General features: G+C 46.5%; 1 protein-coding gene across 1 annotated transcript in view; it reads right to left on the reverse strand.

Moving 5' to 3' along the window:
* Positions 1-1983: 1983 nt before the first annotated feature.
* LOC135385823 (aminopeptidase N-like) overlaps positions 1984-18601 on the reverse strand; it is an 82762-nt gene continuing 66144 nt past the window's right edge. Inside the window, exons 14-20 of the mRNA XM_064615354.1 lie at positions 14185-14332; positions 14052-14131; positions 9317-9421; positions 9071-9238; positions 8109-8252; positions 5701-5782; positions 1984-4846 (exon numbers count right to left, since the gene is read on the reverse strand). Of these exons, the coding sequence (XP_064471424.1) occupies positions 4697-4846; positions 5701-5782; positions 8109-8252; positions 9071-9238; positions 9317-9421; positions 14052-14131; positions 14185-14332 (877 nt within the window). The 3' untranslated portion in view covers positions 1984-4696. The remainder of the gene's footprint in view (positions 4847-5700; positions 5783-8108; positions 8253-9070; positions 9239-9316; positions 9422-14051; positions 14132-14184; positions 14333-18601) is intronic.

An 18601-nucleotide genomic window follows, 5' to 3' on the forward strand; every position in this document is an offset into this window, starting at 1 on the left:
CGCGTTCACCACGTAATGGTCCAAAGTTTGTGCAAAACAGAAGACACGTGCTGGACAAGATGGCCGACAACGAGGTGAGCGCGCACATCGAACAGCGAATTGTCATGAAGTTTCTCGTGAGTGAAGGCGTAAAGTCATCTGAAATTCACAGAAGACTTCAGGCTCAGTATGGCCACGATACACTTAGCCGCAGCAATGCGTTTGAGTGGTGCAAACGGTTCCGAAACAGCCGTACATCAGTGCAGGACGATCAAGGCCGGGGCGGCTCAGAGCCCAGTGTCAGAGTTCCTGAGAACATCGAACTTGTGGAGCGCCTGATCCCCAAGGACCGACGGATAACATGTCTCGAACTAGCTCGAAAGAAGGACCCTTCTGTGGGAACGTTGAACACTATCATTCATGAACACCTCCAGTTTCGGAAAGTGCCCGTTGGGTCCAGAGGCAGCTCTCCGTGTTTGACCGGCAGAGAAGACTGGAAATCTCCCAAGAGCTAACTTACCGTTTCGACACGGAAAGACTGCCGTTCCTTGATCGGATCATCACGTGCGATGAAACGTGGGTGCACCATTTCACTCCTGAGTCTAAACGCGCATCAAAACAGTCGAAGCATCCGGGATCGCCAGCTCCCAAGAAGTTCCGAAGCACCCCGTCTGCGGGTAAGGTCATGGCCACGGTTTTCTGGGACAAGGCTGGCGTTGTTCATGTTGATTTTCTGCCCAGTGGTACCACCATCAATAGTGCATATTACTGCCAGGTTCTCAGGGATGTGCATAAGGCGCTGAAGCAAAAGCGGCCGGGCCTCATCACCAAAGGAGTCCTCCTCGACAATGTCCTCCTCGGGACAATGCACGCCCGCATACCGCACATCTCACGACACGCACCTTATAGGAACTTGGCTGTGTGTTGCAGGCACATCTCCCTACAGTCCAGACCTCGCCCCCAGCGATTTCCATCTCTTCGGGCCACTGAAGGCGTTCCTTGGGGGCCGCCACTTCAGCTGCGACGACGAGGTCAAGAATGTTGTCCGATCATGGCTGCTACGCGCCGGTAAGGATTTCTACGCTGCTGGCATCCAAGCCCTCGTGAAACGCTGGGACCAGTGCATTAGTGCAGCTGGAGATTACGTTGAAAAGTAAAACTAATTTCTCGCCGGTTTACTTTTGCGAAAAATGAAAAGTCCCGGTTTGACCTGAACACCCCTCGTAAATAGCGTGAAGAGTGAAAGTGCACCTTGATAGGCATTGCAGCTCCAAGGTACCTTGCAGTACAAAGCTACAAAGCACAAACAGGAGAACCCCAGCCGGTACACGAAAGCCGACGTTTTCGTCGCTCCGTTTATTTTATACGCCGAGTATGGTTTCCACGATTTTTCTGTAGCTTTCGCACTCCTAAATGCGCCATAGTGCGCCACTAGAAGTTCGTCAGGTAAGTAGACAACGAGTTTCATGTGCAAATGCCACGGACACCCACACCCCAAATGCCACACCATGTACTTTATATTAGAAATGGTGGGCGTCGAACGCTGGCTGCGAAGGAGAAGACTATGCAGTTGGTACTGATAAACAAGGAAAGATCGACACAGCAAACCAGTACTGCAATAGTATTTAGTTTGAAAAGCTGGGCCATGTCCAAATAAAGATTGCTGTGTTAGGGGATTGACTAGGTGTCCTTCCTTGTGTTCGTGACTCTCGATCTCTTATGCCCCTGGCTCCAATGGTGCGTTAGCATACTGTACTCACTGGCAAAGGGATACCCTTAGCAATAGAGTACCGCTGGAATTTTTATCAAAAACAATCTTACCTAGCTGAGGCTTGACCGTGCAACAGCCACATGGGTTGAGCGACGTATTTTAATGCGCCAATAGAATCCCACAGTAAACTCCACTAAAGAACTGTGGAACGGAGGTTCGTGTAGATGAACAAGGCGTTCCATAGGTTTTACCTCCGGACCAGGCAGAAAAAAAATGACTTCGTTTTGTTGTCAAAGAGTTTCACATTCTCATTTATTGACATTCTTCTCCTGGTAAAACATGGGATGTGCAAACAGATGTGCGAAACACAAGGAAAATAAACAGATTTCTTTTTTTTTTTTTTTTTTTGCATATCCCACTGTGCTGCGCGTTGCGCTTTCACACGCAGATAACGCGACGTCACCTCTTCAAAGGATGCAATGATGATCGATTGAAAACACGAAGTCATGGTCGCACGTACATCTTTTATGATTTTCTCGAACAAAGCCAAGCGTTATGAAATGAAAGATAGCACTGTAACAAGATCAATCTTGTGCAACTTCGACAAGGACATAGCTTACATATATGTAAGCTACATTGACATATGTTCAATGGCATGACATGTCTTCAGTGGGTGGTAGCTGACTGTAGCCTTTAAGCGATTAAGGTGTGCTCAGTCTTTGTTCTATCTTACTTCGTGTTTTTATGCAGATAAAGGACAATAAAAACGAGCTTCTGGAAGGAAGTATTGAGCACTGAAGACATGTTGATGCTGCTGTTCAAGATGACCATTGTATATGACGTGCTTGCATGAATCCTATGTACGATGTACTATCCCAGATTTTCACATTTTTAAGCTAGTAACAACGCCTAACAATTGAACTGTCTGCTAAGAGATTAGGCAATATAATTAGGCTAAGAAATTAGGCAATAATTAAGGCAATGTTAGGATTATCCCGGTTCAGCACATGTATTCCTTGCGAGAGTACTCGCCAAAGTTCGCTGTTTAGTCACAACCGAAACCATGCATCGATGCGACGGCGATTGTTAAAAAACTAGTGTCCTACATTCGCTTAGACCAATGTACGCTTCCAGTGAATTTCAACTGTATGCCGAATAACCGCGGGCATCGCCAGTACTGATACAGTTACCGAGAATTCTGCCGAAATTGCTCTAGCCTTTCGAACGTTGATTGTAGTTTGCCGTAGCGCCCATCGGCACCGAGCACCACCGCAAAGTCACTGTTGACGATGACAACATATCGCAAACACACGCATTAAAATTAGGGATCGCGTCCGGTACAGAACCTGAGCAGATATTGCATTCCTTGCTTCTGGAGCCAACCCAACACTGATTCGCGAAGCGGTTCCGATGGAATGCTTGCTGTAGAAAGTCAATGTAGTACAGATTCAATATCGCGGCACAGTGCAAGACCATCATTCTTCTACACTCAAAATCTTACTTCGAGTCGAGTATCTCAAAACTCGCACGCACAAAAGTTTTCTTTCTCGCCGCCCATACCCCAATTTGTGTACCATGGCTAGATCGCCCCGCGAACCACCTGTAAAACACTGGCTTCTGGACATTTCCGTAAGTGGTATTCCCGTTTTCAACACAGGAACAATTTCAATGCGCGGTTACTCTGGTTACACCACGGATAGTTGTGCTACGTTTGCATAATTTTTTCGTATCAAAAGAGGGAGGAAGGGAAATATTTAAAAGATAGCAACGCGAAATTTAGGCTCTCCAATTTCGCCCACGCGGACCTTGATCTGCAGAAATCACACGGAAAATAAAATAAATCAATTATGGTTGCACAGGGTGACGTTGTACTCACTCGCCCGCTTTCTGTTGGAGAGCGAGCATGGACGTCCGCTGCCACACCGCCACTGAGGAACGCTCAACGTGTCTCATTTTCCTTGCGTGTGTGTATATGTTTGAGAATACTCAGACAGCGAGATGACTAAACTAGGAACAGTCACCCAGTAACTAAGTAAAATGAAACACAGGAGGAGTGTCCCTCCGAACTGCTTCGTGATCTTCGTGAGATTTTTCGCATAGATTTTTCCCTTCAACAGGTGGTTTATTTTTTTAACCTTAAAAGAAAAATAGCGCAAAGCTCGACATTAGAACTCATATAACCATCAATGTACTTTGTTGAAAAATGAAAAAGAAAGAAATGTTGTAAGAGTTCACTTTCGAGAGAAAGTCCGGTTCACCCTCCGGCAGCGATCACGCCAGCAGTGCTGTAAGACTGACGGAAGTCTTCCCACATAATTGTAAAACTCTGCGTGGGTCTCGGAATCCGCACACAAGTTTGTCTTGCTGCTGGGCCAGATTTTCGAATCTCGTAATCCATTTTTTTTTATATGTAAATCATTGCCAAGTTGCTCCCTGAAGGCAGTACCGACATAGTTGCTTCCCACCAATTTCAATGATGTGAAAATCCGGTTCCGTAGAACCAGTTCGAACCTCTTCGCTTGCAGCTTGGGAACTGAACCCGGAGCGAACCGTAACGCGGTTATGATCCCTGATTAAAATCGATTAAATGCGAGTGAGGGGTGATTACATCCTATGATTCTGTGAGGGTTACACTTCAACTCTCTACTATGTACATAATATACAGAAATATTTGTCTCATATCGTTGTCTTCTATGAAATTGACTGCTTTTTTGAAACTGATGCTTCACACGGTGCTGTAATTACACGACGCACACGGCTGTACAGATTTTCACTGACAAATTATGTCCGCCGCCGTACTACACCACAAGCAAGTGTCTGTACACTCTTCGAGAGTTGTCACTAATCTTAAATTTATCGGCACTAGGTTAAGTAATCCATCATTCTACCGGACACTGTGCTTTACTCGATCCAACACAAGCTGCATGATCCTCCGAATTTTTGTCGCACGAATGCGATTCGCCCACTATATGCTTGGATGGCCACATACAGAAACCCGCATTGTTCTTATGGCGCTCTCGTCAAGAGCCAGTTGTGTATCTTGTCAAAGTTCCGCTGCATCCATAGCAGATTGTTGTCAGCCCGTTCGAGCGCTTGTTGAACGGTTCGGTCGATCGCCTTGAGGCTGTCCTTCTTCAGCTCGGTGAAGGATCTAAACTGTAACAAGTAAGAAGAAAGAAACCATAGATTCGCAGTTGGCATTGAAAGCACAGTGTTCGGCTGCAAGCGTGTGCTGTATATCTTTTACCCCCACGCAATGCCACCCTCGGAGAAAGTACATTGGACGGTCCTTCATGGAGCCCGATACATCTCTTGCAGGTACCCGGTAGTCGCGTTCGGTGACATTTACCACGACCCATAAAGCTGAAGTTCACAATTACTGACTGTGCTTTTTCTGATTTGACAGGCAGTCTGCGAGCCTGGAGGGGTCTGAGGGCTACAGAGCTCGAGCATAGGAGACGCACGGCGTACTCTAACTGTGCTAGTAACGATAACGGCGTGCCAGTAACTGTGCTCAGGAACCTTATGCTGAGCACATAATGTCAGTCATCGCAGTGAGATTAGTACAGGGCCTACCTTCAACTCTATTTTGTCGCATGTGACACCTGCTACTCAATGGGGACACGCGAATTAGTGAGTAAGCCAGTGCATCGGAGAACTTATTCTGAGCAGAGTGTGCTGACAACCTCGGTGGGCCCATACTCTTTTTCTTGCTGTGGCTTTCGCTAATACTGTTACTCGCAAGTCATTTACTTTATACTTGTATATTTTCTTTAAATAGTTTTATTCGCTTATCCCATTCACTTAATACTACGCCTCAACCGTTGCCAGCCTGCGCACTGCTGACGAGGCTCAAATAGGGCTGGAGCAGCTGCCAGATTCTGGCATGGCGACGCTTGAGCTATAAACTCATGTGTTATCGTGCAACCACAAAGCTTCGGCTTCACTTTCACGTTATGTAAATATTTACATACAGAGCTTGTTTTTTCTTTTTTGTATTCAGTCAATACCTGATTTAGCTGATATTCCGAGTTGATGGGAGATGTTATGGCTCGCACCATACCCGCCAGGCTAAATGTCGACGTCTCGAATCTGGAAAATATATATCCATATAATATGAAAAATCCATAATATGAAAATATAGAATCCACGCTTGAAAGGAGACAAATGTCGGGAAAGGTACAGCGATAGTTGTCAAAAGTTTCGGGTAGGCTAATCCACAAACCCCGACGAAATACCCGAGTGCTTGGCGGGTCTAAAAATATCTGTGCTGAAGGTATACGGATGGACAAAGTAGACACGCTGGTTGCGACACAGCGCGCTGTTGCATGTTGAGTGAAAACTACCGTGCTGTGTCGCTAGAGTCACTAAATAGGGAGTACCCCTATTTATAGTTAGTGACAACATAAGTCATCCACTTTACCCCGACCCCACACAAGGATCGCTCCGCGCACGCGAATGTAGTGCGGCGCGGCAAAGTGAGGACTGGGGGAGAGAAAGAGAGCCGGCACTACATCGCGAAGCGAGGGTGTCGTGCAAAGGCTGGTAGCCAATCTCAGGAGCCTTCCACGGATGAGTGGGCGGTCCCAATTGTAGGACCTAAGTTGTCAATGAGTATAGTGACTCGAGCTACAAGCGCCGCACTTGCCCACCCTCTGAACGAGTGGAGAGCCCGGTTCCGCACTTCGCCAGGGTGTCGCGCAGAAGAATCTGCACACCGTACACGTGCGTTCCCTTTTTTGTCGAAACCTCTACTATAACCCCACGTGAACTAGCGGCCAGTGATTTTCCCCGCATCCCGCCCCCTCCCTAATACTCCCCATAGATCTTGCAACACCACTCCCCCGAAGGAAAAAAAATGCAGGAATACCTGTCAGAAGTGCCAAAAAGAGCCCGAAACGCCAGCTCATATGGGTGTCAACCCCCACCCTCCGATATGACGATCCAGGGAAAATCCGTGGCGGGAGCGGCTAATGGTGCTTCTTCGTAATAAATTTCGTTAAACGGCCAAGAATGCTCCAAGCTGACGAGGCGTAGAAGCCAACGTCTCGTCGCAATAAGCAGGATACAAGCACGCCCTATGCGTGTCGTGCTCGTCTTGGGGTTACACAATACCAACTCTGTCAACACAATTATATAAAACGTCTATTCTTTTGAAACATCTCTTGCCTGGGGCAGCGTGACAAGCATAGGGGTTACGCCGTGCGTTGCAGAACAGTTTATGTAACACTCGCGTGTTTTAAATAAACGACACCTTCGATGTCTCTCCTGAGTTCTTAACGTAACCCACATTACGAATCCGATTCGGGAAGGCGAAATAGGGCTACAACTCCGAATTTTGAAACGCGATGTTCTTTACACGGAACAGCCGCTGCCACATCGCACGAAGTTATCACGCATGTAGTTAATTTCCTCGAAACTTCACACATTTCACACAGTCAGTTTCACTGGTGAATGATAATCGTTGATATAGTAACTCCAGCAATACGCGACAGTCGAGACACTTGTAGTGATCAATTTCGAAAGTGTATACAAAGTCAAGTGACGTGCTAAGAAAGACTTCGCAATAACGTGCATTGGTGACCGTCATAGCTCAACGTAGGGGACAGGCTAGAGTTCTAGGACCCGCAGAAATTGGGACTCTTAAATTTTCTTATACGCAATGCTGTCTGTCGTGCCAGTGTCCCGGATTCTACTGTTGGCGATTGTCCAGAGATCGTTTCACTAAGCAGTTATGCGAAATTTTTGATACCTGCATTACTTTCGTGGAGCACGAGGATAAGTCATATCTCTATGTGTGTACAAAACAGAAACCTGTCAAGCAGGATGTTAGTATACGTTGGCGTGGCAAAACCGAAGGACGCTTACACGTACAGGACGTTGTGCACGGCAACGCTCTCTTACGGCGAATTTAACACGGCCTAGCGCTCGGAAGTTGCTAGGTCGGCGCCCGAGCTGGATCACGTGACCGGTGCCACCAGGACATGAGTGCCAGGAATCTAGGGGCTTTAGACGCTTGGATTACGCTAGGGGCGTCGCGGTCGCTCGTCTTCGGGTTCTGTCGTCTGCTAACCCACGTGAACTTTGACGTGCGGGCCAATGGGGGCCCTAGCCACACTCACGATCCGGATGTGACGACACCGGATATAGTTGGGCACTCCGCTGCTCGCTCGCTTCGAGGCCGGGCGGCAAAAGTGATGGCAAATTCCTGGCGCTCAGAAGGCGCCACGTGAACGTGCGAGATCTGCCAAATCTGGTGCGAACGGGCGGGATGTGGCAAAAAAGTTGCCACGAAATGACCACCCGAATCCGCCATTAGGCAGGACACGTAATACCAGGTGAAGAAAACAAAAGTACCAATGGCTGCCGTATCCCCAGGTAACGTCACATGGTGTTGAGCAAGGTGTTCAAAACTTACATTTCGTGGATCTTATCCCAGTGTTCCATCAAGAACTGGAAGGCGATATTCCACCCTGTGGCGGATCCGGCGACAGAGCGGAATACAGTTATGGCATCCTGACGCCGCACACCGGAGTTTGGTGTGATGACCTTTTTCAGGTAACTGGAAGACAAATAGCATGGGATTGCTGCGCCATACGCAAGAGCAGGGCTTAGTTCGTCATTATCCTTGCAGCACTGACGATAATCTGGTGGCACCCGTTTATGACTAGATATTTCATTTCTTTCCGCTACTCTGGTAAGTATAGATGATCTCTCATGAACCCTTGATTCCATGAAGCATTTCTGGCTTCGACTTTCCATTGACAGTTTGTTTGTTTTTTGCCGTTGGGGAATGTCGCTGGCATCCCCGTGTTACAATTTTATAGCGAAGACACACCCGTTGTGTGCCATTGACAAGCAACTGAGGATGAATTTTGAAATATTTTGCAACGTGGTTCCGCAGAGTGTTATGAGAGGTCAGGGTATTGTCATGTTCACCACAAACGCTTCGGAGAACCAAAAGGAATCGTGCAAGTACAAGTAGTTGAGCTAGTTGGTACACCATGGTTGCAGAAATAAGCTATAAAATCACACGAAGAGAGTTAGATATATTATGACTCGACTTCAACCCTAAATAATATACTTACGCAGACAAAGAACACGTTTGCAAACAGAATGGTCAGAGAAGCTCGTGTGGTTTGCTGTCACTGGCAAGGAATGCACGAGGGGAACCTTACTGCAGCTCCAGCTTCACATGTCTCTCCGATAGATACAGTTCGGTAAGGATAATCCAATAGACGCATGGTTGTGACACAATGTCACGAAGAACGAGGGTGCCTAGCGTTTCGTATCCCTTCCCTTCTATTGGTCCCACTGACACACATAACCCGTCAGCTAAGCCAAGCCAAGACACTCTGCATCCTCAGAGATGAATCTTACCTGTTCATGATCCATGGTTCTCTGCTGCAGCCGAGCGCACTGAGCAACATGATCTTTTGGGATGCAATCGTCGAATTTAAATACCTCTGCCAAACGAACTCCCAGTCAAGGAAATCTCCATGCTTGATTGCAGTGCAGTATACAAACGAGCGGAAATTTGGCGGGATGCTGAAAAGAAGAGGCATGCACCCTATGTCTTTTCGATGGACCAAGAGGCAGTGCAGACGACCTGCTTAAAACACTTACAAGCTGTCATCATTTTTCCAGGAGCTAAAGAGCCCCTGTGCCGTGGTGACACAATGCTTGTGACCGTAACTGCACGCCCAGCTATGAGTACGCGATCGAAGGAACCTGCGAGAATATAAACAATGAGTACAGTAAGAAGGGAAATGCATATCTGCATGGTCGATGGTCATTGTAATAGCTGATAAGTGAATCGTGCAGAGAGAATATTAGTGGAAGTGTACTTGCGGTGAAAGCATGAGTACGTAAACAAGCAAAGGCGTTTACACTTTCGTGATTGGAACGTATATTGTCGAGTCCACGTTTCCTACTTTCCATCAGGGATCGGAACCGAAACTGAACCCGAACTGAAAACCGCTAAAAACCCGTATTTTTCGCTGAACCGGAACTGAACCGAAGCAAAATATTTTTTCTCGCGGTGAACCGAACCGGATCTGGACAGATATAAATTTAGGCGGCTACCGGTTCGCGAAACGGTTCAGACGTAATGTGCGTTGAGAGAGATCGGAACTACGATTTACACAGCGGATTGAGCCGCGTTGCCAAACAAATTCGAAACCGAAACTGAAACTGAACAAAACAAAACAAATCTGCTACCAAAGTGCACGAGGTATTTCCTCCTCGCAGCTATTACGTTCATTCAGTTGTAGTTTTGAGGTCGTCCTTTTGGCAATTGTAAGCTTCCTTGTACGCGATTTTTGTCATCCAGCGACCCCAAGTTTTCATTATGGGCTGTGAAAATAACGGCCAGTCCCTGAGCAGGATGTAACATAGAGAGTACAGTATGCTACCGTAACGTTGCACCTGAAACGCAGATCTGTAACACACAGTGTTGCTGTGAAACCTGTTGTGTCGGCAACAACAGCAACAAAAGTACATTTGTGTTGTTTGAGAATCGTAGGGATATGGTTGCTTTTAACCCATGGCAATCGCTCAAAATTCACTTTCCTGAACCGGTTCGAACCGATATTTTACGGTGCTGCGGAGCCGAACCCGAACCGAACCAACATGTCTGAACCTGATCATGAACCGAACCAAAAAAAAATAACGGTTCCGATCCCTGCTTTTAATACAGGTTTTAAAGCAGTAAAAACTAGGTCTCTTCACCATTTCGTCGCACAACAGTAACAATGTACTATATACTAGATCATGTTCTAAACAGTCATATTCAGGATCAGCAATGGTAGAGTTGCATCATTGACGGACGATACCTGATATTTTCACCAAATTACCGCAGGAAAGGAGTACAGTATTGGCCGTGGCGATGCGAGCGTGATCATCGTGATCAAAATAAAGTACACGCCAGTGTTATACCTAAGAGCAACGTAAAGCAGAGGGGACGCTGTCTTCAGAGGACCGTAACAGTTATCGTAGAGACCTTCCCGTCTGCTAAATCTCTTCTAATCCTTCCAATCGTTCTTTATCTCCCTACTGAACTAGCGCCACGATAAAGAAACAAACGAAGGGGCGCAGTGTGACGCGACGCGGACACAGAGATCCCAAAAGTGCATTAAAGGGACACTAAAGTGCAAAAAATTCTCTTCGCGATATGAAAGATTGGCATCATGACAATAACGCAGAAGGAACGAGATTCACCCGTTGCGCCGTTTGTAATTAAAACGTAAATCAAGGTGCCAATTTGGAGGTTCCTCTTTCATTCCTCCGAATCGGCGCAAAACGTCAAGGGTGGGTCACGCCCAGCGCATCCAATTATCAAAGGAAATATATTGCGGGAACTCCCCCTTCCCTCATTTCTTTGTCCAATCAACGCGGTACGAGTGGAGCTCCGACTTGGCTGTGACGCGTAGGGATACACACCTTGCCGGGACGCATACCATACGCATATTCTGTAGTAGCGGAAGCTTTCGCTAATACCGCCATACAAGGTAACAGGAACAGAATCATCAACGTGATCAAACCAGAGAGTCGAACCGAAACGTTTATCGGTTCGGTTCGGTTCGTGTTTAGGTTCGACGATAAGGGTCCAGTTACGGTTCAACTCCGGAAGGCAAATATAATGGTTCGAACCGGTTTTTTTTTCGAACGGTTCTGTTCACGAACCGGTTCAGGGGCCACGCGTGGGAATGAAGCACAACAGGCAGGTTAAAGCGCACTTCCGTTTGTGTGGTACTGTGCTTGAAGTGGACAGGAAGGTGTCAACGGTCGTTCAAGATTGTGAAAGATTTGGGCGATATGAAAGACAACATTAGTAGTGGTTACTACAGGAGCATAACCATGAATTACCGGTTTGAGTTGCCTTCCCCAGCACGTAGCTCATGTCGCGGTGGTTAATTAACCCAACGGGTCGTTCGCATGATCACGTACGGCAGGAATATAACAGTCAACCAAGCCTGCTACTTTAGCCTGCTGCCTTTACTAATTTAAGTCATTGAAATTATTGGTTACCAGTCAGTAGACGTCAAGTTAAGCAGCAAACGACGCTTCATGGTAGTTGGGTTGGCTCATTTTAGCTCCCCGGCACTGGGTGTTTTAGCGTGTTTAATAAGTTGGATTGGAACGGTACGATTCTGAGCCCGGGGTCTGTATATGTAAAAGGCGCGTTATCGTGTTATCACTGACCGCCGCCGTACTACCACGTCGCCATTAGAGTGAAGTGTATGTGGAACAAAGAGCACGGGAAAGAGCAAGTGCAAACAGAGAGTTCGACCCATTGGCGTTTCCATGTGCGATCAGTTCTGCAATTAGGGTGGGCACCCTGTATAGCTGAGGCTGATTAGTACGAGTATAATATTATAATATATGTCACTTCATGAATGCTACCCAACACTGTCGCTCATCCCTAATTCTTATATATATATATTCATGTGTATGTCTTAGACGTTAGTAATCATAAAAGTTTTAAGGTACTATCTTTGTTGTTGTTATTTCGCGACTCCAGAAAATCCAGAGCATTCCTGCAGGGTACGACTTTTTCGGTAAGCAAGCGGAAGGCTGCTAAGCTAATAAACGAAAAAAAAAACGACGAAAAATTTACTTTTTATGTTCATGCTCATGTAAAGTTCCGCCCTTACTTCCGTATGAACCGTTATTTGAACCGGTTGCCGGTATTTTTTAACGGTTCAGTTCCGGTTCAGCTCCAAGATGGCGTCGACTGTTTCGGTTCGGTTCAGTTCCGGTTCGACCAAAAGTAACGGTTATTAACGGTTCTCGGTTCAGGTTTGGCTTCGGTTCGACTCTCTGGATCAAACACACAAATTATAGCCAACGCTCGAAAAACGAAACTTTACGACTTTTACAGCGCAGTGGCGTTACCGCTTGAGATAAGCTGACTCTCCCCAATGCAGTCACTGTGGTGCTGTAGAAGATCTAGAGCACATTCTTCTCCATTGCCCACACTACCAACCTTCCCGAACCGTACTCTCCAGATCCCTTAACGATCTAGACTCTCGCCCCCGTCTCACAAAATTGCTTGGTCCCTGGCCACATGCAGCCCACCAACGCTCTGCCCTCAAAGCTCTCTTCACCTTTTTGCATACCATAGGACTTCGATCCTTATTGTGAAGGGGCTCATTGTTTCATTCCCCGCACCACCCCCAGCAATGGGGTAGAGTATCGCCCCTGGCGATGAAACTCCCCATTCATCATCTCGCAATAAAGTTGTTGTTGTTGAAACTTTACGAAACGGAGGCTACACAGTCACCGTGAGAAGCCATACCAACTGTGAGCGGAGCAGTGTGGATCAGATTGCAGATGCGTGCGCAACAGAAGCTAGAGCAGTGCTGGGACTGTCATAATAGCGCCGTTATGGGATTATGAAGTCCATCTCTTGTATTGTACGTTAGACAATGCTATTCCAGACGAAAATAAATTAAAATACGGTTTCTAGTGAGACAATGCTCGAAACAAAAGTCGTTTACTATTAAAATGTGAGCACCATTGCGGAAACATTTTGTTAACGTGTTCTTACAGCGGTTGCGGCCGTCGTTCAACAGAAAGCAGCTCTGTTACAGGAATAACGTTTCATTCGTAAGTACGTACTTGATCGGTTGTTTCGTATCCCTGTCTGTGAGAGAGTCATCTTGAATCATTCGTTTGCAAGCTGCGCTGTGCTACAGCTGCAAATTCATCTGATTTCCTTCATTGTTGTACAAGTTTGATTACTGGCATGCTTTACCACTTCAGCAACAAACACAAAACGTGGCCACGTCGTCACACAAACGTCGCTGCCACGAATGATGTTTCTAGTCCCGCGTGCTTGTCCTGCAGACCGTTACCTATCTTGTGTATCTACGTTGTGGCGCCTGACCACATACAGCTCCAGGTGGGAAAGTCTGTTGGGGTACGCAAAGCGCACTAGAGCTACGCAAAATACCTCGTACGACTCCTGCCGTTTTCTCCGTAGCCCTTGTAGGCTATAGCTATGGAGAGGTTCGTTTCAGCTCTAGCTTTCCGCAAAGCGAAAGTCGAAAAGCAGACTGTGAAATGTTTAGTACCGAGAAAAACAATGATCCACCACGATCAAGTAGTTGCTGCTCAAATCTATCTGCGATTTACTTCGGGAGGAACGATTCATACGATTTTCTAACAGCCGCTTTAGTCCACTTGCCTTAATCTTTTGCAGTCGGCAAAACCAACCGTTTGGTTCGTGCGGAAACGACTCCATAAACTCCCCTACTGTCTCACACTGACACCGACCGACACTATATAAGCATGACGATAATACATGTTCAGGGAGAAAGCAAAATATCTGCGTGAATACACTGTGTGGAACACGTACGTTTTGAGAATAGGTTCACCACCATCTTCAGTCCACGTCAGAGTATCGTAGTTGTCTTTCAGCAACGAGACAACATATTTCTAAAAAATGATAGTGGTCAAGTTGTGCCGTACACTTTCAAGTCAACGCTCACCATCCATTCACCATAAGCTTCAGTCATACGCAACATATTGTCGATGTGTCCAAAACTACTAAGCGCTGCCGCCCAAGGAGTAAAATCTCTTTCTCTGACTAGGTATTGCGTCGAGCCGAGTGCCAAGGTGTAATTTACCATGTCAGCCCTGCAGAATATGAAACGGCAAATGTATTGATTAATTCACAAAACACCTTGTCGTACACAGCATAGTGCACTCGCAGCGTTAGGTTGCTCTAGGAGTATACTGTGCATACCTGGACAATTCATAATTAAAAGCGGTAAAAACACTCAGCGCAATTTCTAAATCCGAGAGGCAAGGGCTACACGGTCTTTCGCCTCGTAGTATTTCCACGGATGAAGATAAGCAGCTACAATGAGACACAAACGTTGTAATAAAGTCAGCGTGCAGTGTGTCCTTACCTCTCATAGTGACTTAAACGCAAAGCTTCAATGAAGGCTTTTACCGCTTCTAATTCTAAGTTAGTAGTAATATACAGGGTGTCCCAGAAAACGTGTCATTGAATTATAATAATAATAATTAAAAAAAACTACGCCACCTAGAATCACGCGGTCAACAGGATTTGTTCTTACTAGGTTTTTGCCATCTCCTGATGTGAATGTGATCTAACTTAAGTTTTCTTGTGCTAATTATTACGAACTGAACTCGAAAATCTGCCAAGTAAAGGTCGATTTTTTTACCCCACCAATGTGAAGAGCGTGCCGAATTTACTCAAGTTCATGATAAATGACAGGGACATTGAGGATCTATCCCATCGGAAAAAATAGCCGAACATCGTGCTTTTCGGAGCCCGCAAAGCATAGCGCTCAACGACTTTTTTGGAGCCTTCGTGCAGTCCGACGAATGGAGGTTGCTAAACCCAGCCCACACAGGGACAGTAGAAAAAGTGACAGTTCGTGACATTGGGAGAGGGAAAGCATAATTCGAGCGGAAGCCGGATGCGATAAGCTATCACTGTCTTATCCCTTTCTAATATCCCTGTGTGGGCTGAGTTTAGCAACCTCCTCTCGTCGGGCTGACAACGAAGGCGTGCAAAAACTCTTTCAGTGCTATGCTCTGGGCGCTCCGAAAAGCATGATGTTCGGCTATTTTTTCTGACGGGATAGCTCATCATTATCAGTGCCAAGTATCATGAACTTGAGTAAATTCGGCACGCGCTTCACATTGGTGGGGTAAAAAAGCGACCTTTACTTGGCAATTTTCTTAGTTCAGTTCGTAAAAATTGACGTAACAAAATGACATTCACATCAGGAGGCGGCAAAAAACTAGTAAAAACAATTGCCTTTGACCGCATGATTCTAAGTGGCGTAGTTTTCTTTTTATAATTGAATGACACGTTTTCTGGGTCACCCTGTACCTGTATAGCTGAGAAGGGAATGCGGTGAGAGTAACCAGCGAAACTTTTATGCAAGGAAATCTGCGATCTTGGTCCAATTTAGATTATCCCCAGCGGGCACCGACAATCACCCCGCGACGACCCCAGCGCTGCCACCTGACCCTGTGAGCCAACGGAGGAGGAGGAGGGAGGAGGAGTGTCGTTGGGAGGAACCCGAGAGGTCTGCCTGCCTGATTAGGCGGCATGTTTCTCGGGAAGGGAAAGGTGGTTGAGAGGATGAGAGGAAAGGGTGAAGTGGAAGACCGAACGGAAGCCGCTCGGGGGGAGGATAGCTGCGTCCATGGGCCGACTTCAGGGGAACTGTGCCGGCATACGCCTATTACACATCTGAGGGAAACCCAGGAAAAACCCCAGACGGCACAGCCGGCCCACGGATTCGAACCGCGGACCTCCCAGTCTCCAAGCACACGCGTTACCGCTGCGCCACCGGAGCTGGTGTGAGCCAACGCATTCGATCACCCCGCGCATTTTCCCCCAAGCGAAAAATAGACAGATGTACGATGTAAACGTAAAAGTTTTGCGATAATATCTCATTGCATTTCCTTCCCCACTATATATTACTACTTGAGTTCGTATCAACAAGTCTACATCATCACGTTTGTCACTGGAATATACTTGCACAAAATTCGTGTCACCCTGTACACTATTGTCCCACTACGATACATGCATGCAACTGTTCGTAAAGAGAGTATGGTGAACAAGCCACTTGAATGTGAGACACTCCATGAGTCAAGGTGGATGCAGTAACCTCAGGTCTGGAACTAGCTTGCCCAGGAGAAGAATAGTCTCGCATTCGAAATTTTGCGATCAAATCTGAGGTACCTACATGCACTTACATTCATCGGATCGCTCGACACTGGTGAGTTGCATGACGTCAATGAAAAGTGGACATACCGGGTGTCCCACCGCTGGATCCCCCGGCTGGATAATTCGTGAACAGGTGCCGCCATCGAAGAAATTTCTTTTTGGTAAAGATCCTTGGGACATCGGCTATGAACTGAGTAATGAGCGGCTCATTTGCATACGCTCACTAATTAAATAAACATCCTAACTTTTAAATTTTACTTCGCACGCGTACAGAACCTCTGTTTTACGCATCGGGACCTTCAGCGAAAAATATTCCAAGAAAAAATACGCATCGCCACTTACTGATTTTTCCGAGTAATTAATCGGTTTCGGTTTAAATATTTCTTGCGCGGAGCAGTGCACCAATGCACTCTGTGGATCAGCTAACCGGCTGTCAATTTCGTGTTCATCCGCCTGGTTCACGCACGGGGGCGACGGAAGATTAGGAAGAGCCGCAAGAGATGCTTTAATATTTCTTATCAAAGCGACTGGTAAACAGCGCTGGCGGTTTTGTCGTTCCGTAGGTGAGATAGCGCGCAAGGTATATCTAACCAGGTTGCGCAACTCCCATAGGCCCCTCTGTCTTGAGAATGACGCCATGATAGAGACGGTCAGCGCCATCCATCCGTTGCGCGGACTACTACGATTGTAAATAAATGACGTCAGAGATGACGTCAGCAGTATGAATAATAAGTAGTGCATAATTAGCCATGGCACGTTTACGTTCGCGGACTTTGTTTGCGTTGTATTCCCTTTTCCTCACCCTGGCAACACCAGACGAGAACACAGAAAAATAAATCGTATCAGGCTTAATTAAACATATCAATTCGAAATACATAGTTATCACAGATTCTGACAACTCCAAACTGAAGGGCATCGTGATGACTGCACAGAAATTAGGAAGGTTCACTTAAGGTCCATTTCTCACCTAGAGCTATACGTACACGTAGTGATTAGACGTTTGCATTTATTCAACGAGTGGCCATTATAGGTACATTGCAACAAAACATGGCATCGTTGGTGCAAAGCTGATTCCTGCTAACACTCACGCTATCATTGCCGCTCGTCCCATGACGAATTTTTTTTTCGCGGTGCCAGCAACAGCGGATGCATTGTATTCATCTGTTCACAGCTGTTGGTCTACAGCTCCGAGATGTGAACGCCGCTTCCGTATTACAATGCACGAATACAGAGATGCACGGATAAACACGCCCACTGTGACACATGCGCAAAGGGAGCAGGACACGGAAATGTACTCGGGTGGTAGATGATTTCGTATATGTGCACGAGTTGGGTAACAGAAATTTTTTCCGCATTGAAATTATGAATAGCCTATTAGTACACACACAAGCCATGCCCATGTTGTAAAGTTTTTCTGTTTACGATCGTACCTCTACTACCAACACCCAGGATCACTCGCGCCTCATGCTGGTAGCTTTGCCGATGGGTCTGATTTGATATTTTCGCTTGTTTTCGCTACCAGTTTAGATATACCTTGTAGCGTGCTCTTATCATGGATGATGCCGAATGCGCCGCGAGCGCTGTGAACTAGTTGGGTACACTCTTAAAAATTAACTACATCACATAGCACGCTCCTAGCCAACCATCATTCCGAATGACAAACGTTCTCGCCCAATTTGTTGAAAACGGGAGGCGGAGCCTGTAGAGAAGGAGGAACACAAAAGCGTCTCCTGCGGCCTTGCGGCTGTTCCTTATCTTCCGTCGCCCCCGTGTGTCAACCAGGCGGATGAACATGAAATTGACAGCCGGATAGCTGATCCAAAGAGCGCATTAGTGCACTGCTCCGCGCAAGAGATATGTAAACCGAAACCAATTAATTACTCGGAAAAATCATCAAGTGTCGACGCGTTTTTTGTTTCTTGCAATATTTTTCGCTGAAGGTCCCGATGCGTAAAACAGAGATTCCGTAAGCGTGCGAAGTAAAAGTTAGGATGTTTATTTAATTAGTGAGCGTATGCAAATGAGCCGCTCACTACTCAGTTCATAGCCGATGTCCCAAGGATCTTTACCAAAAAGAAATTTCTTCGATGGCGCCACCTGTTCACGAATTATCCAGCCGGGGGATTTCGGTGGGACACCCGGTAAGTTAAGAAAATAACGTGTAAAGGTTACCCCTAACGGTTTCTTATATG

Source organism: Ornithodoros turicata, chromosome 2 (assembly GCF_037126465.1).
Source record: "Ornithodoros turicata isolate Travis chromosome 2, ASM3712646v1, whole genome shotgun sequence".
Classification (NCBI taxonomy): Eukaryota; Metazoa; Arthropoda; class Arachnida; order Ixodida; family Argasidae; genus Ornithodoros; species Ornithodoros turicata.